At 40.4% G+C, this 27,650-nt stretch overlaps 1 protein-coding gene across 1 annotated transcript; it reads right to left on the reverse strand.

The window, feature by feature from the left end:
* Window positions 1-269: 269 nt before the first annotated feature.
* Window positions 270-27,650, reverse strand: SELENOV (selenoprotein V). Its single transcript, XM_077130472.1, has 6 exons — window positions 26,665-27,650; window positions 3,740-3,764; window positions 3,579-3,632; window positions 3,401-3,475; window positions 3,194-3,292; window positions 270-388 (listed from the first exon to the last, which is right to left on the reverse strand). Exons 1-5 carry the CDS (start codon window positions 27,648-27,650, stop codon window positions 3,215-3,217), a joined length of 1,218 nt encoding a protein of 405 aa, XP_076986587.1. The 3' UTR covers window positions 270-388; window positions 3,194-3,214.

The raw sequence follows: 27,650 nt of genomic DNA on the forward strand, positions 1-27,650 counted from the left end.
TCCCTGTCTCCTTCTTAATCCTAAAAATGCCAACAAGATGGAAAGTTTCAAAACTTACCCCTTACCAGGGCATGGGAAACAAAGAAGCTACAAAAGAAACAAATTGACCTTGACAGCATGAAGAGCTGAGGTTAGACTCCCAGAAGCAAACTTAAGAAGCAACAGAACTAGTCTTATATTCGACGAACCTCCCTCCCAGCCCAGAATCTGGGAGATGTCAGGAGCACTGTTACAGACACAGCAGACACAGCCAGACCAGGACACAGGAAGGCAGTCGCTGTATGTATTTCTCTTTTCACCCCTCCTCAGCCCCAACCTCGTCCCAGCCACCATCAGAAAAGGACCTGACTGCAACATTTCAGCCCTTCTCATCATCTTGCTGAGGTTCCTGAGAGGAGGAAAGAAGAGAGAAAATAATAATAATTTTTTAAATAGCAATAACAATAGTACAACAACCCTATAAAAATAATAGCATTTTACAGGGCTTACTAGGTGCCTGGCACTGTTTTAGAGATTTACATGGATTCAAACACCCACCCAGGTGTCCTTGCTATTTCTCAAGCATGCTAGGCAAACTCCTACCCCAGGGCCTTTGTACTTGCTGCTCCCTCTGCCTGGAATGCTTTCTTCCCCAGACGCCCTCATGACTCAGTCCCTCACACCCTTCAAGTTTTCATATATCACCCTCACCAAACTGAAAGTTGTGAAATTTCCAGCACTCCTCATTCCCTTTCCTGCTTTATTTTGCTCCTTATCACTGATCACCTCCTAAAAGGCCTTATAATTTACCTATGCTTCTTGTTCCTTGTCTGTCTCCCACCTCTAGAATGTGAGCTCCAGAAGGACAGGGGTTTTGTTCACTGCTGTATCCCCAGGGCCTAGAACATTACCCAGCACATAGTAGGTGTTCAGCTAATATTTGTTGAATAATTTAAAAAAATTTCAATGAGGTATCATCATTTCTGCTTTACAGAGAAGGAAACTGAGGCACAGAGAGGTTGAGGCATCTGCCCCAGATCACACAGCCAGTAAATGGCAAAGCTGGGATTCTAGTCCATCATCACTCACCCTCTCACCTGTAACGAAATGTGATATTATACCCATAGCACCCAGCCCCTATTCTCCTGGCAGGTGGAGCACCCAGGGCCAACTCCAGCTCCAGAAATGGACACATGACTCAGAACTGGCCAATGAGAGTACACACCCCCTTCGGCCTTAGTAATTGGTTTGGGGGAGGACATGTGACCTTACCTAGACCAATGAGAACCTTCTGCAGGATTTGTACTCTCCTCAACCCCAGGAAGGGAGAATAAAGCCCACCCAGGAAAACAGAAAGCAGAACCCCGAAGAAAGGAGAATTAGAGACCCAGTGTCAGCCTTCACGGATCCTGCATCCAGCCACCCTTGTGACAAAAGAAAACCTAGACTTATTTCTTGTTGCTGTTGTTGTTGTTTTTAGACTTATTTCTTGTAAGCCTTTTTTTTTTTCCCTTAAGCCAGTTTGGGCTGCATTATCTGTGCACACAGACGGCTCCTTACTGATGGCAACAATAACAACCGCTGTCACATGCTGACGAGGGACTTTGGCAACCCTTTAGCACATCTACCCTTACCTCCTCCAGCCTGGCGTGGCTGGCGGGCTCAGGATTTGAACCCAGGTCTTCGTGACCCTGAAAGCTGCATGCATAACCACCACCCTGTTCTGCATAATGATAGGTTTGAGATTCAAACCCCTACTCTGCCTTCCCTGAACCCACACCTAGCTCGGCTGCGAAAACTAGACCTAAGAGCCTGGCACTTAGTAGGAATTCAAACAAGCTGGTCTTATAACTCATTTAAAATAGTAATAAAACATATGGACTTTGTCTGGATCCTAACTCCACAAACCAACTGTAAAACATTCCTGAGACACATGGACAGGTTTTAGATGGTACTAAAACATTTTTTAAATTTTGTTGAGTGTGCTAATGGTCTTGCATTTATTCAAAAACGTGTCTATTTGAGATGGATACTGAAGTATTTAGTTACCAGTGAAATGACCTGAGGTCTGGAATCTACTTTAAAATACTACAATGCGGCCCCCACACACATACCACTACCACCAAAAAAAAAGTAAGAGGAGAATAAATGAAACAAGACAAGGGAAAGTTGATAAAAGTTGACTGGGTCATGGGCACATGGCGTCCGTTATTCTTTTCTCTCAACTAGTCATTATGTCTAGAAATTTCCACAACAAAAAAAAAAGGTTTTAAAACTCATAGTGTCTACTTCTACAAAATTCTAGAAAATGTAAAACTAATCTAGGGAGACAGAAAGCCAGGGAGCAGGGAGCAGGAGGAAGAGATTACAAAAGCTCATGAGGAAATTTTGGGGGCAATGGATGTGTTCACATCTTGATGGTGGTGGTGGTTTCACAGGGGCACACAAAGGTTAAAACTCACCAACCCATACACTCTCAACATGTACTGCTTTTCATACATCAATTGTATGAGATAAAGTTGAAAATAAATGTAAAAGCTTATATATGCAACAGACGGGGGCCTAAGCCTGTAGCACTTGCAGATGTGTATATGGTAAGTGCCTTAAAAAAAATCCACTATCAGTGGCAAGTAAATTACTGTGCACATACTTAATACCTTCGAACAATGCTAGTAACAATTTTCTGGGATGATAGATTCCATGTTCTCTATGCCATCCGTTACCTCAGGCAGTAGCCATCTGTGGCTACTGAAGACTTGAAATGTGGCTAGTGTGACTGATGAATTGTTTTTGTAATTGTATCTAAGTTCCACTTTAAATTTAAATGGCCACATGCTGTTATTGGCTAGCCCAGTTTTACAACTAAAACCTAAAATAAAATTAAAATACTCTTTTGGAAAAAAAAAATGATAGTCCACAGTGTGCCCTACTCTGTGCCAATTTTTTGCTTTTTAAAAAATTTATTTATAAACACTATACCCACCAAACAAAAGTTCCACATACTATTAGTTACCTTACATGAGCCATCACACTGAATCGTTTCAACAACCCCCATTTTACAGAGGAGGAAACTGAGGCTCAGAATAGGGTGGAGGTGACTTGTCTCTAGTTTTAACAGTGAGGACTGGCTGAGCTAGGCCTGGGCCTGTCCCCCACCCCCAGCCCAGCCCAGCCTCTGCCCTCCTACTGCCATCTCCGCAGGCCCTCGCCTCACCTCCGGCTCCCCCATTGCCTGCTACCTTTTCTTGATCACCTCTTGAATACTGCTCACAATAGTCTGCATCCTGCTGTCATCCACAAACCCGTCACCTTTCTGGGCACAGAGGGAAAAAGCACAGACATGTCTCCCCACTGCCCGCCCTGAACTCCAGCACCACCCTCCTGCCCCCCAGTTCTGTCCAGGACCCTTGCTCAGAATCACCTTCTTCGAATGGACCAGTTGTCCGTCCACGAACACTTCAAACTCCCCTGTAGCCTGGGAAGATCTCTCCTCCTCCTGAGGAGGGAAGGTTGAGAGTTCGTGGGAGCCCGTCAGGGATCTCAGGGCCCTGACCACCTCCCCGGCCACCCCCAGTTCCCCAAACTACCAGGACACTCACGAAGAGCAGATGATTTGGAAACTGAAGCTCCAGACTCTTTTTCAGGAGAATATACTGCAGGGAGGAAGGGGGTCATGGGTCACAGGTCACCAGGACACAGAGGAGGGGAAACAGGAACTCCTCCCTAATCTACCCCCAGCTCCGAAGCCGAAACTACTCACCCGAAGGCCATAGCTTCAGAGGCCACTGGCGGTAGACAGCAAGAGGCAGAGACAAAGAGAGAGAGAAGGAGGGAAGACTCAGCATCAGTAGATCCCCAACCACCGAGGGAGCCTGTGAACACCTGAATCTAATCACATCCTTCTCCTGCTCAGAGCCCTCCCATGGGTTCATCTCTCTCAGGCTAAAAACCAGGCATCCCACTCACAGTCTGCCCCCATCACCTCTCAGACCTCATTTCCCACTCCTCTCTGCCTCCTTGCTCAGCCTTCTCCAGCTACAGCCCCATCCAACGTTCTTCCAACGTTCCAGACAAGCCCCTGCCTCAGGACCTTTGTACTGCTTGTTCACTCTGCAGAATGCTTTCCTCCAGGGTCTATGCAACCACCTCTCTTCCTTTCTTCAGGTATTTGTTTATCTATCACCTTCTCAGTGAACTCCTTCATAGCATGACTGTTCTAACTAAAATGGCAAACCGTCCCCTAACCCCCAGGCACCTTTTGTCCACAGTGCTGATCACTTTCTAATATACTAGATAATTTACTGTCAAATTGTTCACTCCCTGCCCTGCCACACCACAATGTCAGTGAGGTGAAGGCAAGGCTCTCTGTCTTGCTCACTGCCCTATCCCCAGTGCCGAGAACAGGGCCCGGCACATGGTAGTTACTTAATAAATTGGTGTTGAATGAACAAATTAATGAATTTACAGAGACAGAGGAAAGAAGGGAAAGGAAGGAGAGAGAGATAATAGGTGAGACAAGGAGCCAGAGATAGGGACACAGAGAAAGAGAGACACATAAAACACAAGGAAAGGAAAAGAGAAAGAGTGGATTGGGGAGAGAGGCAGGGGGCGGGAGGGACCGGCTGGGCAGAGATAGACGAGAGGAAAAGGGAGGCAGAAAGCATGACAAGGACACGGAGAGCCTTCTAGAATAGCGGCCTTCTAGAAGAGGTCAGTGGTCAGGGACTGGAGGTGAAAACCAAACCTCCTTCCCGCAGGCGCATTCAACCCCGCACCTAGGGGAGTCAAGGAAGGTTATTGTTATTGATGTTGCTGTTGTTTGCAAACAGAGGGTCAGATCTGGAACAGCGAATGAGAACAGAATCCAGTGCCCCCAGGGCCTTTGTACTTGCTGCTCCCATGACCGTGACATCCTCTTCCCCTTCCCCCGGCTCTGCCTTAGCAGGCTGCTCTCATCTGAGAGTACAGCACCAGTGCCACCTCCTCGGAAAGGCCACCCCTGACACCCAGTCTTAAGCGTCCTCTGCCCTCTCGTCCTCCCTCAGAGCTTTCACCTCCCTTTCTGATAACATATGCTGCCTTTGTGTCAGTAGTGCCATGCCTCAGGAGGGGAGCAGGTGGCCCTGCCCAGTGCTCCATCCCCAGTGCAGACCTGGCACATGGCGGGCAGGGCACTCAAAAAGGAATGAATGGGGAAGCTGGGCAAGGTGGTGGCTTAGTGAGGTGTGGAATTTAGTCTGTCTTCCAGAGCAGCTAGTAAATAGCCAGGAACAATACAGAACAATTGCTGGGGCTACATCAGTAAACACACACACAGCATCCACTTGTCTGGACAAACTAGACTGGCTAAGACCCCACACTGAATGGTAGTCCCCAAAACTATGAGGCTGGTGCCCCTCCTCGTTGGACACAGCAGGCAGGTTCCCCAAGAGGAAAGAAATCAGACTTTACTAGCAGCAGGGGCTTAGCTCAACCAAGCTCCAACTGCAGAATTAATTATCAAATTCTGACTACTGAAAGTAGGCCCCAGCACGGAGAAATCTGGAATAAGCACTAAAGGTACTAGGAGTTTTTGTCCCAGTAGAGAGGGGGCAGGGGTTATGGAAAAAAACAAGGTTTTTTGTTTCAAACAAGACAAAATACTGGAAAAGGGCTGCCCCCAAGAGAAGGGGGCACATAGAGCCTGGAGATACGTACAGCCATGTACCAACTTAAGCACTTGATTGACAAACCCAAAGAACAGGAGTCCCCACTCTGAAAGGCTTTTTTTTTTTTTTTGCTTTGTTTCTACTACTAAGCAGTTCATTAGACAGAAGTGGAAGCTTTCTCAGGCTCCAACACTGCTCCAGGCAAGGGCAGAATTAAGCTTGTCTGAAAGACAAAGCAACTAATCAGGAGAAAGGAGTTAATTCCCTTAATTCCCTAAGGGGTGTACCTTCCCCAATAGAAAGGTGGGGCCCAGCTCAAGTGGAATCCCTCCCTCAAGGAATTCATGCCCCAGGGACTGGAAAACTGAAGCAATTAATGCCTACCCAGGACCTCACCTCTGTCTCAACCATGCCCCCGGCAGGGAGAGTCTACTGAAGTTAAAGGCACCACATCACTTTACCCTGGTGCGAAGCCACCGGCAGACAAGTGCCACATGCAGGGCAGAATAGGAAAAGCACAGAGTCTAGAGGCTTCGGAGAGAAGTCTGTCAACCTGCTGGGTCTCACCCTCAGGGAAAACTGATGCAGGCTACTCCCTCCTTCTGAGACGTGGGCCAGTCCAGCCTGGGAAAATCTTACTTGGGTCTATAATATCTGAAGAAACCCTCCTGAAAAAAAAAAAAGCTCCACATAGGCAGGGCAAAACAGAAAAACAAGAACTGAGAAATTTTGATCCATTAAACAGAACTTATGTTAGAGATCTAGAATAAGTTGAACTGAACGCCAAAGAACAGACAGAGAACAAAGCCATCCAGCAAGAAAATCCTAGGTAAAAGAATGAACACAACCTCTAGAATAAACTAATTAAGGCAATCAAATGCCTAGATGCCAGCAAAAATAACAAGTCAGTGCCTAGAGAAATGGATATCCATAAGTAAAAGAATGAAAGAAGACCCGTATCTCACACCTTATACAAAAATTAACTCAAAATGGATCAAAGATCTAAACATTAGGTCTAAGACCATAAAATAGTTAGAGGAAAATGTAGGGAGATATCTTATGAATCTTACAACTGGAGGCGGTTTTATGGACCTTAAACCTAAAGCAAGAGCACTGAAGAAAGAAATAAATAAATGGGAGCTCCTCAAAATTAAACACTTTTGTGCATCAAAGAACTTCATCAAGAAAGTAGAAAGACAGCCTACACAATGGGAGACAATATTTGGAAACGACATATCAGATAAAGGTCTAGTATCCAGAATTTATAAAGAGATTGTTCATCTCAACAACAAAAAGACAGCCAACCCAATTACAAAATGGGAAAAAGACTTGAACAGACACCTATCAGAAGAGGAAATACAAATGGCCAAAAGGCACATGAAGAATTGCTCAATGTCCCTCGCCATTAGAGAAATGCAAATCAAAACCACAATGAGATATCACCTCACACCCACCAGAATGGCCATTATCAACAAAACAGAAAATGACAAGTGCTGGAGAGGATGCGGAGAAAGAGGCACACTTATCCACTGTTGGTGGGAATGTCAAAGGGTGCAACCACTGTGGAAGGCAGTTTGGCGGTTCCTCAAAAAGCTGAATATAGAATTGCCATACGACCCAGCAATACCATTGCTAGGTATCTACTCAAAGGACTTAAGGGCAAAGACACAAACGGACATTTGCACACCAATGTTTATAGCAGCATTATTTACAATTGCAAAGAGATGGAAACAGCCAAAATCTCCATCAACAGAAGAGTGGCTAAACAAACTGTGGTATATACATACGATGGAATATTATGCAGCTTTAAGACAAGATAAACTTATGAACCATGTAATAACATGGATGGACCTAGAGAATATTATGCTGAGTGAATCCAGCCAAAAACTAAAGGACAAATACTGTATGGTCCCACTGATGTGAACGGACATTCGAGAATAAACTTGAAATATGTCATTGGTAACAGCGTTCAGCAGGAGTTAGAAACAGGGTAAGATAATGGCCAATTGGAGTTGAAGGGATACAGACTGTGCAACAGGACTAGATACAAAAACTCAAAAATGGACAGCACAATAATACCTAATTATAAAGTAATCATGTTAAAACACTGAATGAAGCTGCATCTGAGCTATAGGGTTTTTTTTGTTTTTGTTTGCTTGTTGGTTTGTTTGTTGTTGTTGTTTTTTACTATTATTACTACTTTTATTTCTTTTCTTTATATTAACATTTTATATCTTTTTCTGTTGTGTTGCTAGTTCCTCTAAACCGATGCAAATGTACTAAGAAACAATGATCATGCATCTATGTGATGATGTTAAGAATTACTGAGTGCATATGTAGAACGGTATGATTTCTAAATGTTGTGTTAATTTCTTTTTTTTTTCTTTCCGTTAATAAAAAAAATAAAAAATAAGAAAATAAAAAAAATAAAAAAAAATAACAAGTCATACTAAGAAAATAGAAGACATGGCCCAATGAAAGGACAAACCAACAATTCAAATGAGATACAGGAGTTGAAATAACTAATTCAGGATGTTCAAACAGACATGGAAAATCTCATCAAAAATCAAATCAACAAGTTGAGGGAGGACATAAAGAAGGTATTGGGTGAACAAAAAGAAGAAATAGAAGGTTTGAAAAAAACTAATCACAGAACTTTTGGGAATGAAAGGTACAACAAAAGAGATTTTTAAAAAACAGTGGAAACCTACAACAGCAGATTTGAAGAGGCAGAAGAAAGGATTATTGAACTAGAGGACTGGACATCTGAAATGTGACACACAAAAGAAAATATAGGGAAAAGATTGGAAAAAATACCAGCAGGGTCTCAGGGAACTGAATGACAACATGAAGTGCACAAATATACATGTTGTGGGTGCCACAAAAGGAGAAGAGAAAGGAAAAAGAGGAGAAAAACTAATGGAGGAAAAATCACTGAAATTTTCCCATCTCTTATAGAAGACAAAAAATTATAGCTCCAAAAGTGCGGCATGTCCCACACAGAATAGATCCAAATAGACATACTTCAAAACAGTTATTCATCAGACTGTCAGATGTCAAAGATAAAGAGAGAATTTTGAAAGCAGCAAGGGAAAAGCAATCCATCACATACAAGGGAATCCCAATAAGATGATGTGTGTATTTCTCAGCAGAAATCATGGAGGCTAGAAGGCACTGGAATGATATATTTAAGATTCTAAAAGAGAAAAACTGCCAACCAAGAACTCTATATCCAGCAAAATTGTACTTCAGAAATGAAGGGAACAAGAAAAGAAAACTGAACTAAACTAAATAACAAAAATGACAGGAAGGGTGGGCCATGGTGTCTCAGCAGGCAGAGTTCTTGCCTGCCATGCCAGAGACCCAGGTTCGGTTCCTGGTGCCTGTTCATGAAAAAAAAAATGATAGGGAGATTAAAACAATTTCAGACAAACAATCACTGAAACAATGTGTGACCAAGAGACTGCCTCCACAAGAAATACTAAAAGGAGCACTACAGGCATATAGGAAAAGGCAGGAGAGAGAGGTCTGGAGAAGAGTATAGAAATGAAGACTATTAGTAAAAGGTGAAAAGGGGGTAAAATGAGGTAGGACATATAAAATCCAAAAGGCAAAACGGTAGAAGAAAATACTGTCTTTACAGTAATAACAATAAATGCTAATGGATTAAACTCCCCAATTAAAAGACATAGACTGACAGAATGGATTAAAAAACAGGACCCATCTATAGGCTATCTTCAGGAGACTCATTTTAGACCCAAGGACAAAAATAGGCTGAAAGTGAAAGGTTGGGAAAAGCCATTTCATGCAAACAACAATCAAAAAAGAGCAGGAGTAGCTATACTAATATCCAACAATTTAGACTTCAAATGTAAAACAATTAAAAAAGACAAAGAAGGACACTATGCTTTAATAAAAGGAACAATTCAACAAGAAGAAATAACAATCATAAATATTTATGCACCAAGCCAGAGTGCTCCCAAATACATGCGGCACACACTGACAACACTGAAGGGAGAAATAGACACCTCTACATAATAGTTGGAGACTTCAATTCCCCACTCTCATCAAAGGATAGAACATCTAGAGAGAGGATCAATAAAGAAATAGAGAATTTGAATAATACAATAAATGAACTAGACTTAAGAGACATTCACGGAACATTATACCCCCACAAGAGCAGAACACACATTTTTTCTCAAGTGCTCATGGATCATTCTCAAGGAAAGATCATATGCTGGGTCACAAAGCCAGTTTCAATAAATTAAAAAAGACAGAAAAAATGAATGAATGGGACTCTCCATCCCACCCTAATCAGAATGGCAGGGTAAGATGCTTCCATCCCTTCACAGAAGCTTTGAGCAAACAGTAAAACAGACAGAAACACCTTTCTTAAAGCACCAAAAAATAGTTAAAGGACTGCCATACCAGGGTGAGCATGAATCAAGAAAAAGCCCACTTAAAATTAAGCAGTAGGATCTCCTCCCCCACCACTCACCAGCTCTGTGCAGAGCCAGCCCACGCTACCGGTATGGATTCCCAGTTCCAAAGGGAGCAGAGAGACCCTCATGCACAGCCTGGGAGCATGCATGTCTGGCCCAATCTGCGTGATGTTGGCCTCAAGTCCCAGAATTTGCCCTGCATGTAGATGGCAGTTCACAGAGCCTCCTACAGAACCTTGTGGGAGAACAATCAAGTGGCTGCCTGGGGCAAGGGATTGCTGGCTATAAGATGTACAGTGCAGTGCCCAGGATGGGGAGAAGAGTGTTTCTTAAGGGAAGAGGGGACATTCAAATCTATGTAAACAGGGGAATTCCGAGGACGACATGCATATCTCCAAGACAAGAAGCAGGCTCAGACAGATCAGGGTGGCCCCTATGCTTTGTCTTCAAGCTAGTCTCTAAACTCATTTTGTGGATAATCCCTAAAGGAGAGCCCTTGTACAGGTCAATCTGCAAAGACCAGGAAAGGCATTTACTTTTTCCCCTCCTTTTTTTTTTTGGTTAGCTCCTGGCATTCAAAGAAAGTTCTGTTGTAACACTATCCACACACCAGTTTAAGGTACAGATATGCAGATATGCCAGGGTATAATTTCCAGAGATAACACATTAAAATATCAAAATGCCCAAATCTCAACAGGAGATTGCAAAACATACAAAGAACTGAAAGCAATAGCCCAGGTAAAGAAGATCAAAGCATTAGAAACCACGAATGAAGAAGACCACATCCAGAACATTCTAGACAAGGATTATAAGCATATTTAAAATGCTCAAAGAGCTAAAGGAAAACAATAGATGAACACAAAGAGAATATCAATAGAGAGATGGAAATTATAAAAAGGAACCAAGGACGTCCGGAGAAGATGGCGGCTTAGTAAGACGTGCGGATCTTAGTTTCTTCTCCAGGAGAGCTACTAGGGGAGTAGAAACGACACAGAACAGCTCCCAAAGCCACAACAGAGATAAAAAAGACAGCATACCCCATCCTGGAACGGCTGGCTGGCTGAGAGAAGCCACTCGGGTGAGATCGCCGAGGCCCGCGGGCTTCACCGGGCGGGGCGGCAAGCGGCCGGAGTCACTCCCTTCCCCCTTCCCGGGCCGGCTGGGAGAATTGGAGAGGCGGTCCCCTGAAACCGCGGTGGCTGGCGCCCACACCACGCGTGGCCCCCCGGACCAACTGAGAGAATTGGATCGGAAATCCCCAGGCCACGGAGAATGGTGACGGGGGGGCCCTTCCAAACTGTGACTCCCCGGGAACGTGCACTCTCCCGGGCGGGCCGCTGCCGCTGGCGCCCGCCCGCCACGCTTGTCGCCCCGGGCCGACTAGGAAATTCGGACGGGCGCTTTCCCGGGCTGCAGCAGCCAGCAACCCTCCCTGCGTTCGGACCCCGGGCCGGCTCAAGCCGCTTCGGCTAGCGAACCTCCCGGACAGCGAGAGTTTTCCAAAGTTAAAGGTCCCACAGCACCTTTTACTGGTGGGACCCGCAGACAAACGTGTGCCACGAGCGCCACCTACTGGGAAGGATAAGAAAAACAGAACCCAGAGATTTCACAGAAAAATCTTCCAAACTTTTGGATCCAATACCCAGGGAAATCTGTCTAAATGCGCAGACGCCAACAGAAGATAACGGATCACGCTCAAATAATTGAAAATATGGCCCAGTCAAAGGAACAAACCAATAGTTCAAATGAGATACAGGAGCTGAGACAACTAATGCTGAATATACGAACAGAAATGGAAAACCTCTTCAAAAACGAAATTGATAAATTGAGGGAGGACATGAAGAAGACATGGGCTGAACATAAAGAAGAAATAGAAAAACTGAAAAAACAAATCACAGAACTTATGGAAGTGAAGGACAAAGTAGAAAAGATAGAAAAAACAATGGATACCTACAATGATAGATTCAAAGAGACAGAAGATAGAATTAGTGATTTGGAGGATGGAACATCTGAATTCCAAAAACAAACAGAAACTATCGGGAAAAGAACGGAAAAATTTAAACAGGGTATCAGGAAACTCAAGGACAATATGAAGCGCACAAATATACGTGTGGTGGGTGTCCCAGAAGGAGAAGAGAAGGGAAAAGGAGGAGAAAAACTAATGGAAGAAATTTTCACTGAAAATTTCCCAACTCTTATGAAAGACCTAAAATTACAGATTCAAGAAGTGCAGTGCACCTCAAAGAGATTAGACCCAAATAGGCGTTCTCCAAGACACTTACTAGTTAGAATGTCAGAGGTCAAAGAGAAAGAGAGGATCTTGAAAGCAGCAAGAGAAAAACAATCCATCACATACAAGGGAAACCCAATAAGACTGTGTGTAGATTTCTCAGCAGAAACCATGGAGGCTAGAAGACAGTGGGATGATATATTTAAATTACTAAAAGAGAAAAACTGCTAACCAAGACTCCTATATCCAGCAAAATTGTCCTTCAAAAAATGAGGGAGAAATTAAAATATTCTCAGACAAAAAGTCACTGAGAGAATTTGTGACCAAGAGACCAGCTCTGCAAGAAATACTAAAGGGAGCACTAGAGTCAGAACCGAAAAGACAGAAGAGAGAGGTATGGAGAAGAGTGTAGAAAGAAGGAAAGTCAGATATGATATATATAATACAAAAGGCAAAATGGTAGAGGAAAATATTATCCAAACAGTAATAACACTAAATGTTAATGGACTACCCAAAGATAAACATAGGTTGAAAGTGAAAGGTTGGGAAAAGATATTTCATGCAAATAACAACCAGAAAAGAGCAGGAGTGGCTATACTAATATCCAACAAATTAGACTTCAAATGTAAAACAGTTAAAAGAGACAAAGAAGGACACTATATATTAATAAAAGGAACAATTAAACAAGAAGACATAACAATCATAAATATTTACGCACCGAATCAGAATGCCCCAAAATACGTGAGGAATATACTGCAAACACTGAAAAGGGAAATAGACTCATATACCATAATAGTTGGAGACTTCAACTCACCACTCTCATCAATGGACAGAACATCTAGACAGAGGATCAACAAAGAAATAGAGAATCTGAATATTACTATAAATGAACTAGACTTAATAGACATTTATAGGACATTACATCCCACAACAGCAGGATACACCTTTTTCTCAAGTGCTCATGGATCATTCTCAAAGATAGACCATATGCTGGGTCACAAAGCAAGTCTTAACAAATTTAAAAAGATTGAAATCTTACACAACACTTTCTCGGACCATAAAGGAATGATGTTGGAAATCAATAATAGGCAGAGTGCCAGAAAATTCACAAATACGTGGAGGCTCAACAACACACTCCTAAACAACGACTGGGTCAAAGAAGAAATTGCAAGAGAAATTAGCAAATACCTCGAGGCGAATGAAAATGAAAACACAACATATCAAAACTTATGGGACGCAGCAAAGAAAGTGCTAAGAGGGAAATTTATTGCTCTAAATGCCTATATCAGAAAAGAAGAAAAGGCAAAAATTCAGGAATTAACTATCCATTTGGAAGAACTGGAGAAAGAACAGCAAGCTAACCCCAAAGCAAGCAAAAGGAAAGAAATAACAAAGATTAGAGCAGAAATAAATGAAATTGAAAACATGAAAACAATAGAGAAAATCAATAAGACCAGAAGTTGGTTCTATGAGAAAATCAATAAGATTGATGGGCCCTTAGCAAGATTGACAAAAAGAAGAAGAGAGAGGATGCAAATAAATAAGATCAGAAATGGAAGAGGAGACATAACTACTGACCTCACAGAAATAAAGGAGGTAATAACAGGATACTATGAACAACTTTATGCTAATAAATACAACAATTTAGAGGAAATGGACGGGTTCCTGGAAAGACATGAACAACCAACTTTGACTCAAGAAGACATAGATGACCTCAACAAACCAATCACAGGTAAAGAAATTGAAGCAGTCATTCAAAAGCTTCCTAAAAAGAAAAGTCCAGGACCAGACAGCTTCACATGTGAATTCTATCAAACATTTCAGAAAGAATTAGTACCAACTCTCCTCAAACTCTTCAAAAAAATCGAAGTGGAGGGAAAACTACCTAATTCATTCTATGATGCCAACATTACCCTCATACCAAAACCAGGCAAAGATATTACAAAAAAAGAAAACTACAGGCCGATCTCTCTAATGAATATAGATGCAAAAATCCTCAATAAAATTCTAGCAAATCGTATCCAACAACACATTAAAAGAATTATTCATCATGACCAAGTAGGATTCATCCCAGGTATGCAAGGATGGTTCAACATAAGAAAATCAATTAATGTAATACACCATATCAACAAATCAAAGCAGAAAAATCACATGATCATCTCAATTGATGCAGAGAAGGCATTTGACAAGATTCAACATCCTTTCCTGTTGAAAACACTTCAAAGGATAGGAATACAAGGGAACTTCCTTAAAATGATAGAGGGAATATATGAAAAACCCACAGCTAATATCATCCTCAATGGGGAAAAATTGAAAACGTTCCCACTAAGATCAGGAACAAGACAAGGATGTCCACTATCACCACTATTATTCAACATTGTGTTGGAGGTTCTAGCCAGAGCAATTAGACAAGAAAAAGAAATACAAGGCATCAAAATCGGAAAGGAAGAAGTAAAACTATCACTGTTTGCAGACGATATGATACTATACGTCGAAAACCCGGAAAAATCCACAACAAAACTACTAGAGCTAATAAATGAGTACAGCAAAGTAGCAGGTTACAAGATCAACATTCAAAAATCTGTAGCATTTCTATACACTAGTAATGAACAAGCTGAGGGGGAAATCAAGAAACGAATCCCATTTACAATTGCAACTAAAAGAATAAAATACCTAGGAATAAATTTAACTAAAGAGACAAAAAACCTATATAAAGAAAACTACAAAAAACTGTTAAAAGAAATCACAGAAGACCTAAATAGATGGAAGGGCATACCGTGTTCATGGATTGGAAGACTAAATATAGTTAAGATGTCAATCCTACCTAAATTGATTTACAGATTCAATGCAATACCAATCAAAATCCCAACAACTTATTTTTCAGAAATAGAAAAACCAATAAGCAAATTTATCTGGAAGGGCAGGGTGCCCCGAATTGCTAAAAACATCTTGAGGAAAAAAAACGAAGCTGGAGGTCTCGCGCTGCCTGACTTTAAGGCATATTATGAAGCCACAGTGGTCAAAACAGCATGGTATTGGCATAAAGATAGATATATCGACCAATGGAATCGAATAGAGTGCTCAGATATAGACCCTCTCATCTATGGACATTTGATCTTTGATAAGGCAGTCAAGCCAACTCACCTGGGACAGAGCAGTCTCTTCAATAAATGGTGCCTAGAGAACTGGATATCCATATGCAAAAGAATGAAAGAAGACCCATCTCTCACACCCTATACAAAAGTTAACTCAAAATGGATCAAAGATCTAAACATTAGGTCTAAGACCATAAAACAGTTAGAGGAAAATGTTGGGAGATATCTTATGGATCTTACAACTGGAGGCGGTTTTATGGACCTTAAACCTAAAGCAAGAGCACTGAAGAAGGAAATAAATAAATGGGAACTCCTCAAAATTAAACACTTTTGTGCATCAAAGAACTTCATCAAGAAAGTAGAAAGACAGCCTTCACAATGGGAGACAATATTTGGAAATGATATATCAGATAAAGGTCTAGTATCCAGAATTTATAAAGAGATTGTTCATCTCAACAACAAAAAGACAGCCAACCCAATTACAAAATGGGAAAAAGACTTGAACAGACACCTCTCAGAAGAGGAAATACGGATGGCCAAGAGGCACATGAAGAGATGCTCAATGTCCCTGGCCATTAGAGAAATGCAAATCAAAACCACAATGAGATATCATCTCACATCCACCAGAATGGCCATTATCAACAAAACAGAAAATGACAAGTGCTGGAGAGGATGCGGAGAAAGAGGCACACTTATCCACTGTTGGTGGGAATGTCAAAGGGTGCAACCACTGTGGAAGGCAGTTTGGCGGTTCCTCAAAAAGCTGAATATAGAATTGCCATACGACCCAGCAATACCATTGCTAGGTATCTACTCAAAGGACTTAAGGGCAAAGACACAAACGGACATTTGCACACCAATGTTTATAGCAGCATTATTCACAATTGCAAAGAGATGGAAACAGCCAAAATCTCCATCAACAGAAGAGTGGCTAAACAAACTGTGGTATATACATATGATGGAATATTATGCAGCTTTAAGACAAGATAAACTTATGAACCATGTAATAACATGGATGGACCTAGAGAATATTATGCTGAGTGAATCCAGCCAAAAACTAAAGGACAAATACTGTATGGTCCCACTGATGTGAACGGACATTCGAGAATAAACTTGAAATATGTCATTGGTAACAGAGTTCAGCAGGAGTTAGAAACAGGGTAAGACAATGGGTAATTGAAGCTGAAGGGATACAGACTGTGCAACAGGACTAGATACAAAAACTCAAAAATGGACAGCACAATAATACCTAATTGTAAAGTAATCATGTTAAAACACTGAATGAAGCTGCATCTGAGCTATAGGTTTTTGTTTTGTTCTGTTTTGTTTTGTTTTGATTTTACTATTATTACTTTTATTTTTTTCTCTATATTAACATTCTATATCTTTTTCGGTTATGTTGCTAGTTCTTCTAAACCAATGCAAATGTACTAAGAAATGATGATCATGCATCTATGTGATGATGTTAAGAATTAATGATTGCATGTGTAGAATGGTATGATCTCTAAATGTTGGGTTAATTTCTTTTTTTCCGTTAATTAAAAAAAAAAAAAAAAGAGAAGGGATAATTGGAGATGAAGGGATACAGACTGTACAACGGGACTGGATATAAAAACTCAGAAATGGACAGCACAATACTACCCAATTGTAATGCAATTATGTTAAAACACTGAATGAAGCTGCATGTGAGGTATAGGTTTTTTGTTTTTGTTTTTTTTGTTTTTTTTTCTTTCTATTATTGTTTTAATTCTTATTCTGTTGTCTTTTTATTTCTTTTTCTAAATCAATGCAAATGTACTAAGAAATGATGAATATGCAACTATGTGATGTTATTAAGAATTACTGATTGTACATGTAGATTGGAATGATTTCTAATTGTTTTGTTAATTCTTTTTTTAATTAATAAAAAAATAAAATAAAATAAAATAAAAAAAAAAGAAAGAAACGAATCCCATTTACAATTGCAACTAAAAGAATAAAATACCTAGGAATAAATTTAACTAAAGAAACAAAAAACCTATATAAAGAAAACTACAAAAAACTGCTAAAAGAAATCACAGAAGACCTAAACAGATGGAAGGGCATACCGTGTTCATGGATTGGAAGACTAAATATAGTTAAGATGTCAATCCTACCTAAATTGATTTACAGATTCAATGCAATACCAATCAAAATCCCAACAACTTATTTTTCAGAAATAGAAAAACCAATAAGCAAATTTATCTGGAAGGGCAGGGTGCCCCGAATTGCTAAAAACATCTTGAGGAAAAAAAACGAAGCTGGAGGTCTTGCACTGCCTGACTAAGGCATATTATGAAGCCACAGTGGTCAAAACAGCATGGTATTGGCATAAAGATAGATATATCGACCAATGGAATCGAATAGAGTGCTCAGATATAGACCCTCTCATCTATGGACATTTGATCTTTGATAAGGCAGTCAAGCCAACTCACCTGGGACAGAACAGTCTCTTCAATAAATGGTGCCTAGAGAACTGGATATCCATATGCAAAAGAATGAAAGAAGACCCATATCTCACACCCTACACAAAAGTTAACTCAAAATGGATCAAAGATCTAAACATTAGGTCTAAGACCATAGAACAGTTAGAGGAAAATGTCGGGAGATATCTTATGAATCTTACAATTGGAGGCGGTTTTATGGACCTTACACCTAAAGCAAGAGCACTGAAGAAGGAAATAAATAAATGGGAACTCCTCAAAATTAAACACTTTTGTGCATCAAAGAACTTCATCAAGAAAGTAGAAAGACAGCCTACACAATGGGAATCAATATTTGGAAACGACATATCAGATAAAGGTCTAGTATCCAGAATTTATAATGAGATTGTTCAACTCAACAACAAAAAGATAGCCAACCCAATTACAAAATGGGAAAAAGACTTGAATAGACACCTCTCAGAGGAGGAAATACAAATGGCCAAAAGACACATGAAGAGATGCTCAATGTCCCTGGCCATTAGAGAAATGCAAATCAAAACCACAATGAGATATCATCTCACACCCACCAGAATGGCCATTATCAACAAAACAGAAAATGACAAGTGCTGGTGAGGATGCGGTGAAAGAGGCACACTTATCCACTGTTGGTGGGAATGCCAAATGGTGCAACCACTGTGGAAAACAGTTTGGCGGTTCCTCAAAAAGCTGAATATAGAATTGCCATACGACCCAGCAATACCATTGCTGGGAATCTACTCAAAGGAATTAAGGGCAAAAACTCAAACAGACATTTGCACACCAATGTTTATAGCAGCGTTATTTACAATTGCAAAGAGATGGAAACAGCCAAAATGTCCATCAACAGACGAGTGGCTAAACAAACTGTGGTATATACATACGATGGAATATTATGCAGCTTTAAGGCAGGATAAACTTATGAAGCATGTAATAACATGGATGGACCTAGAGAACATTATGCTGAGTGAGTCTAGCCAAAAACTAAAAGACAAATACTGTATGGTCCCACTGATGTGAACGGACATTCGAGAATAAACTCGGAATATGTCATTGGTAACAGAGTTCGGCAGGAGTTAGAAACAGGGTAAGATAATGGGTAATTGGAGCTGATGGAATACAGACTGTGCAATAGGACTAGATACAAAAACTCAAAAATGGACAGCACAATAATACCTAATTGTAAAGTAATCATGTTAAAATACTGAACGAAGCTGCATCCGAGCGATAGGTTCTTGTTTTGTTTTGTTTTGTTTGTTTTGTTCTTATTATTATTACTTTTATTTTTTTTCTCTATATTAACATTCTATATTTTTTTCTGTTATACTGCTAGTTCTTCTAAACCGATGCAAATGTACTAAGAAACAATGATCATGCATCAATGTGATGATGTTTAGAATTACTGATTGCATATGTAGAATGGTATGATGTCTAAAAAAAAAAAAAAAAAATGGTCAGCACAATACTGCCTAATTGTAATGTAATTATGTTGGAACGCTGAATGAAGCTGCATCTGATCTATAGTTTCTTTTTTGTTTTTTTTCTTTCTCTTATATATTTTTGTACTTTTTATTTTTATTTGTGTTTTCTCTGTGTTATCACTTTATTTCTTTTTCTGTTGTCGTGCTATTTCTTTCTCTAAATCGATGCATATGTACTGAGAAATGATGAGCATACACCTATGTGATGATATTAAGAATTACTGATTGCATATGTAGAATGGATTGATTTCTAATGTTGTGTTAGTTAATTTTTTTTAATTAATAAAAAAAAATGTTAATGGACTGAATTCCCCAATCAAAAGACAAGAATGGCAGAATGGATTAAAAAACAGGATCCTTCTATATGCTGTCTACAGGAAACACATCTTAGACCCAAAGATAAACATAGGTTGAAAGTGAAAGGTTGGGAAAAGATATTTCATGCAAATAACAACCAGAAAAGAGCAGGAGTGGCTATACTAATATCCAACAAGTTAGACTTCAAATGTAAAACAGTTAAAAGAGACAAAGAAGGACACTATATACTAATAAAAGGAACAATTAAACAAGAAGACATAACAATCATCAATATTTACGCACCGAACCAGAATGCCCCAAAATACATGAGGAATACACTGCAAACACTGAAAAGGGAAATAGACACAAATACCATAATAGTTGGAGACTTCAATTCCCCACTCTCATCAATGGACAGAACATCTAGACAGAGGATCAATAAAGAAATAGAGAATCTGAATATTACTATAAAGGAGCTAGACTTAACAGACATTTATAGGACATTACATCCCACAACAGCAGGATACACCTTTTTCTCAAGTGCTCATGGATCATTCTCAAAGATAGACCATATGCTGGGTCACAAAGCAAGTCTTAACAAATTTAAAAAGATTGAAATCATACACAACACTTTCTCGGATCATAAAGGAATGAAGTTGGAAATCAATAATAGGCGGAATGCCAGAAAATTCACAAATACGTGGAGGCTCAACAACACACTCTTAAACAACGAGTGGGTCAAAGAAGAAATTGCAAAAGAAATTAGTAAATACCTCGAGGCAAATGAAAATGAAAACACAACATATCAAAACTTATGGGATGCAGCAAAGGCAGTGCTAAGAGGGAAATTTATTGCCCTAAATGCCTATATCAGAAAAGAAGAAAAGGCAAAAATGCAGGAATTAACTGTTCACTTGGAAGAACTGGAAAAAGAACAGCAAACTAATCCCAAAGCAAGCAAAAGGAAAGAAATAACAAAGATCAGAGCAGAAATAAATGAAATTGAAAACATGAAAACAATAGAGAAAATCAATAAGACCAGAAGTTGGTTCTATGAGAAAATCAATAAGATTGATGGGCCCTTAGCAAGATTGACAAAAAGAAGAAGAGAGAGGATGCAAATAAATAAGATCAGAAATGGAAGAGGAGACATAACTACTGACCTCACAGAAATAAAGGAGGTAATAACAGGATACTATGAACAACTTTACGCTAATAAATACAACAATTTAGATGAAATGGACGGGTTCCTGGAAAGACATGAACAACCAACTTTGACTCAAGAAGACATAGATGACCTCAACAAACCAATCACAAGTAAAGAAATTGAATTAGTCATTCAAAAGCTTCCTAAAAAGAAAAGTCCAGGACCAGATGGCTTCACATGTGAATTCTACCAAACGTTCCAGAAAGAATTAGTACCAATTCTCCTCAAACTCTTCAAAAAAATTGAAGTGAATTAATGATTGCATGTGTAGAATGGTATGATCTCTAAATGTTGGGTTAATTTCTTTTTTTCCGTTAATTAAAAAAAAAAAAAAAAAGAGAAGGGATAATTGGAGATGAAGGGATACAGACTGTACAACGGGACTGGATATAAAAACTCAGAAATGGACAGCACAATACTACCCAATTGTAATGCAATTATGTTAAAACACTGAATGAAGCTGCATGTGAGGTATAGGTTTTTTGTTTTTGTTTTTTTTGTTTTTTTTCTTTCTATTATTGTTTTAATTCTTATTCTGTTGTCTTTTTATTTCTTTTTCTAAATCGATGCAAATGTACTAAGAAGTGATGAATATGCAACTATGTGATGTTATTAAGAATTACTGATTGTACATGTAGATTGGAATGATTTCTAATTGTTTTGTTAATTCTTTTTTTAATTAATAAAAAAAAAATTAAAAATTAAAAAAAAAAAAAGAGAAATGAATAAAACCCAAAACATACCACAAAAAAAAAAAAAAAAAAAAATTGAAGTGGAGGGAAAACTACCTAATTCATTCTATGAAGCCAACATCACCCTCATACCAAAACCAGGCAAAGATATTACAAAAAAAGAAAACTACAGACCAATCTCTCTAATGAATATAGATGCAAAAATCCTCAATAAAATTCTAGCAAATCGTATCCAACAACACATTAAAAGAATTATACATCATGACCAAGTAGGATTCATCCCAGGTATGCAAGGATGGTTCAACATAAGAAAATCAATTAATGTAATACATCATATCAACAAATCAAAGCAGAAAAATCACATGATCATCTCAATTGATGCAGAGAAGGCATTTGACAAGATTCAACATCCTTTCCTGTTGAAAACACTTCAAAAGATAGGAATACAAGGGAACTTCCTTAAAATGATAGAGGGAATATATGAAAAACCCACAGCTAATATCATCCTCAATGGGGAAAAATTGAAAACTTTCCCCCTAAGATCAAGAACAAGACAAGGATGTCCACTATCACCACTATTATTCAACATTGTGTTGGAGGTTCTAGCCAGAGCAATTAGACAAGAAAAAAAAATACAAGGCATCAAAATTGGAAAGGAAGAAGTAAAACTATCACTGTTTGCAGACGATATGATACTATACGTCGAAAACCCGGAAAAATCCACAACAAAACTACTAGAGCTAATAAATGAGTACAGCAAAGTAGCAGGTTACAAGATCAACATTCCAAAATCTGGTGCATTTCTATACAATAGTAATGAACAAGCTGAGGGGGAAATCAAGAAACGAATCCCATTTACAATTGCAACTAAAAGAATAAAATACCTAGGAATAAATTTAACTAAAGAGACAAAAAACCTATATAAAGAAAACTACAAAAAACTGTTAAAAGAAATCACAGAAGACCTAAATAGATGGAAGGGCATACCGTGTTCATGGATTGGAAGACTAAATATAGTTAAGATGTCAATCCTACCTAAATTGATTTACAGATTCAATGCAATACCAATCAAAATCCCAACAACTTATTTTTCAGAAATAGAAAAACCAATAAGCAAATTTATCTGGAAGGGCAGGGTGCCCCGAATTGCTAAAAACATCTTGAGGAAAAAAAACGAAGCTGGAGGTCTCGCGCTGCCTGACTTTAAGGCATATTATGAAGCCACAGTGGTCAAAACAGCATGGTATTGGCATAAAGATAGATATATTGACCAACGGAATCGAATAGAGTGCTCAGATATAGACCCTCTCATCTATGGACATTTGATCTTTGATAAGGCAGTCAAGCCAACTCACCTGGGACAGAACAGTCTCTTCAATAAATGGTGCCTAGAGAACTGGATATCCATATGCAAAAGAATGAAAGAAGACCCATCTCTCACACCCTATACAAAAGTTAACTCAAAATGGATCAAAGATCTAAACATTAGGTCTAAGACCATAAATCAGTTAGAGGAAAATGTTGGGAGATATCTTATGGATCTTACAACTGGAGGCGGTTTTATGGACCTTAAACCTAAAGCAAGAACACTGAAGAAGGAAATAAATAAATGGGAACTCCTCAAAATTAAACACTTTTGTGCATCAAAGAACTTCATCAAGAAAGTAGAAAGACAGCCTACACAATGGGAGACAATATTTGGAAATGATATATCAGATAAAGGTCTAGTATCCAGAATTTATAAAGAGATTGTTCATCTCAACAACAAAAAGACAGCCAACCCAATTACAAAATGGGAAAAAGACTTGAACAGACACCTATCAGAAGAGGAAATACAAATGGCCAAAAGGCACATGAAGAGATGCTCAATGTCCCTGGCCATTAGAGAAATGCAAATCAAAACCACAATGAGATATCATCTCACACCCACCAGAATGGCCATTATTAACAAAACAGAAAATGACAAGTGCTGGAGAGGATGCGGAGAAAGAGGCACACTTATCCACTGTTGGTGGGAATGTCAAATGGTGCAACCACTGTGGAAGGCAGTTTGGCGGTTCCTCAAAAAGCTGAATATAGAATTGCCATACGACCCAGCAATACCATTGCTGGGAATCTACTCAAAGGACTTAAGGGCAAAGACACAAACGGACATTTGCACACCAATGTTTATAGCAGCATTATTTACAATTGCAAAGAGATGGAAACAGCCGAAATCTCCATCAACAGAAGAGTGGCTAAACAAACTGTGGTATATACATACGATGGAATACTATGCAGCTTTAAGACAGGATAAACTTATGAAGCATGTAATAACGTGGATGGACCTAGAGAACATTATGCTGAGTGAGTCTAGCCAAAAACTAAAGGACAAATACTGTATGGTCCCACTGATGTGAACAGACATTCGAGAATAAATTTGAAATGTGTCATTGGTAACAGAGTCCAGCAGGAGGTAGAAACAGGGTAAGATAATGGCCAATTGGAGTTGAAGGGATACAGACGGTGTAACAGGACTAGATACAAAAACTCAAAAATGGACAGCACAATAATACCTAATTGTAAAGTAATCATGTTAAAACACTGAATGAAGCTGCATCTGAGCTATAGGTTTTTGTTTTGTTTTGTTTTGTTTTGATTTTACTATTATTACTTTTATTTTTTTCTCTATATCAACATTCTATATCTTTTTCGGTTATGTTGCTAGTTCTTCTAAACCGATGCAAATGTACTAAGAAATGATGATCATGCATCTATGTGATGATGTTAAGAATTACTGATTGCATATGTAGAATGGTATGATCTCTAAATGTTGGGTTAATTTCTTTTTTTCCGTTAATTAAAAAAAAAAAAGAGAAGGGGTAATTGGAGCTGAAGGGATACAGACTGTACAACGGGACTGGATATAAAAACTCAGAAATGGACAGCACAATACTACCCAATTGTAATGCAATTATGTTAAAACACTGAATGAAGCTGCATGTGAGGTATAGGTTTTTTTTTTTCTTTCTATTATTGTTTTAATTCTTATTCTGTTGTCTTTTTATTTCTTTTTCTAAATCGATGCAAATGTACTAAGAAGTGATGAATATGCAACTATGTGATGTTATTAAGAATTACTGATTGTACATGTAGAATGGAATGATTTCTAATTGCTTTGTTAATTCTTTTTTTAATTAATAAAAAAAAACAAAAAAAAGAAACAAAAGAGCTAAAGACCACAATTACAAAAATTAAAAAATTACCTGGAAGGACTCAACAGCAGACTGTAGCTGGCAGAAGACAGAATCTGTGAACTTGAAGAGAAAACAAGTGAAATCATCCAGTCTGAGGAGCAGAAGGAATAAAAGTGACCAGAGCCCATTGAACATGTGAGACACCATCAAGTCTACCACTATACATGTTGTGGGATCCCCAGAAGGAGAAGAAAGAGAGAAGGGGGCACAGAGAATATTCAAGGAAATTATGGCTGAAAATTTCCCAAGTTTAACAAAAGACGTGAATAGGCATATCCAAGATGCTCAATGAACTCCAAACAGAATGAACTCAAATAGACCCACATTGCAGCACATTATAATTAAGTTAACAAATGCCAAAGATAGAGAATTCTGAAAGCTTCTAGAGAAAAGTGACACGTCACGTACAAGGGGGCCTCGATAAGATTAGGTTCAGATTTCTCATTAGAAAACATAGAAGCAAGAAGGCATTAGGAGAACACATTTAAAGTGCTGAAAGCAAAAAATTGCCAACCAAGAATTCTATATCTGGCAAAACTGCCTTTCACAAATGAGAAATATATTAAGACACTCCCAGATAAAAGCTAAGGAGTTTGTCACCACTAGATCAGCCCTATAAGAATTACTAAAAAAGAGCCGTACAGGTTGAGAGGAAAGGACAATAGAGAATAAATTAAAAATGCATGAAGAAACAAAGATCCTCAGTGAGGGTAATGACATGGGTAAATATAAATGCCAGCATTATTGTGTTTTTATTTGTAACTCCATTTCTGTTACTTCCCAAAGGGTCTAAAAGACAAATGCATAAAATGTAATGGTAAATCAGTAGTTTTGGATTCATAATGTATAAACATGTAATTTATGACAGGAACCGCATAAAGGTAGGGGGATAGAGAGGTATAGGAATGTAGTTTCTGTGTGCTAGTGGAGTTAAGTTGGTATCAAAGCAAACGATATTGTCACTAGTCTAGGATGTTAAATTTAAGCCCCTGGTAACTACAAAGAAAATATCAGAGAACATGCAAACTTATAGAGACAGAAATTAGAGTTCAGATTGCGGGGGGGGGGGGGGGGGGGGGATGGGGAGTTGATGCAAAATGGGTCTCTTTGGGAAGATGGTGATGGAAGGTGATGAGGGGACTGTAACATGGCGAATGTGATTAATCCCACAGAACGGGATGACCTTACTGAATGGTATGCTTGAAGGGAAATTTATGCTTCATATATGTTCCCACAATTTAAAAAAAAATAGAGAGATAATGACAACTAAAGGCAAAACATGTTTCTGGACAGGATCTAACAAGGGAAGAGAGAAGATGCAAAAGGACATTATTGGGACATATGAAAAAATGTGAACGTTGACTATAAGCTTCACATCAATGATATATACTACCAAGACGCTAATGCTCTGAAATTGATTGATAAATAGTCGCAAAGACAGGTATACTAGTCGAGTGATCTGGCAAATGTGTCAAAATGTCAAAATTGGTGGATCTGGGTATCTGGGGGGATAGAGGTATGTTTGAATCCTCTGTGGGGAGGGAGGGGTGGTATTATTTATGTAACTGTCCTGTAAGTTTGAAAGTACTTCAAAATTAAAAGTTTAAAATTTTGAAAACATGAATGAATGAAAGTGAATGAAGCTTAGAGCCAGAAATGGCATTGTTGCCGTAGGGTAGGGATTTGAACCCAGGTCTCTCCAGCCTCAAAGAGAATGATGGAAGGTGCCAAGTCTCCAAGCTGAGAATTGGGACTTTGGGGTTCTGTGGGACTTCCTCCCCCACACCCTGACCTCCAGATACCCAGAGCTCCAGCACCTACCCTATCCAGCCCTTTCCCAATGGGGAGGAAGGCAGGTGGGGGTGGGGGCAGCCCCTCACCAGTAGACCACTCGAATCATGATTCTCTTGTCCGTTTGGAAGTTCTCGCTGGTCGAGGCGTGCGTGTTGGCAGAAACCGGCAAGGAGATGGGCGACGGGCTGGCCCCCAGGACGGGCGCCGGGATAGGCCCGGGAGTGGAGTCGATCAGCTCGGGCAATGAGTCCGCCCTCGGGGAGGTCGCATAGGTGGGCCCCAGGACCGTAGAGGGCGCTGGAGTGAGCGCCGCAAGGGGCCCTTGGGGGGTCCTAGAAGACCCAGTAATCGATGGGACCCGCTTGGGATCCGGCGCCTGTACAGGGGCCTCATCAGGCGACGCAGGTGGTTCGGGAGTCTGTTCTGGGGACGGATCCAAAGGCAGGACGCGGGTCGGGAAGGATTCCTGGGCGGAGATCGCTTCCGGGGCCGGGGCCGCGCGCCCGGATGGGGCTGGGTTGGGGGCCCGGACCGGAGTCGGGGTCCCGGCCGTGGTCGGGGTCGGGGACGGGGTCCGGGCCAGGATCGGAGTCGGGGCGGGGATCTGGGTCCGGGTTGGGGTCTGGGTCCGGGTCGGGGTCTGGGTCCGGATCGGGGTCGGGGTCCGGATCGGGGTCGGGGTCCGGATCGGGGTCGGGGGTCGGATCGGGGTCGGGGGTCGGATCGGGGTCGGGGGTCGGATCGGGGTCGGGGGTCGGATCGGGGTCGGGGGTCGGATCGGGGTCGGGGTCCGGATCGGGGTCGGGGGTCGGATCGGGGTCGGGGTCCGGGTTGGGGTCGGGGTCGGGGTCCGGGTTGGGGTCGGGGGTCGGATCGGGGTCCGGGTTGGGGTCGGGGTCGGGGTCCGGATCGGGGTCGGGGGTCGGATCGGGGTTGGGGGTGGAACTGGGGTCGGAGTCCGGACCCGCGGCGGAGGGCGGGCAGAGGTCGGGGCCTGGCCTGGCGTCGGGGTCCGGACCGGAGCTGGGGTCCGGACCTGGGAGGGGGCTGGAGCGCGCGCCTGGTTGTTCAT

Source organism: Tamandua tetradactyla, chromosome 16 (assembly GCF_023851605.1).
Source record: "Tamandua tetradactyla isolate mTamTet1 chromosome 16, mTamTet1.pri, whole genome shotgun sequence".
Classification (NCBI taxonomy): Eukaryota; Metazoa; Chordata; class Mammalia; order Pilosa; family Myrmecophagidae; genus Tamandua; species Tamandua tetradactyla.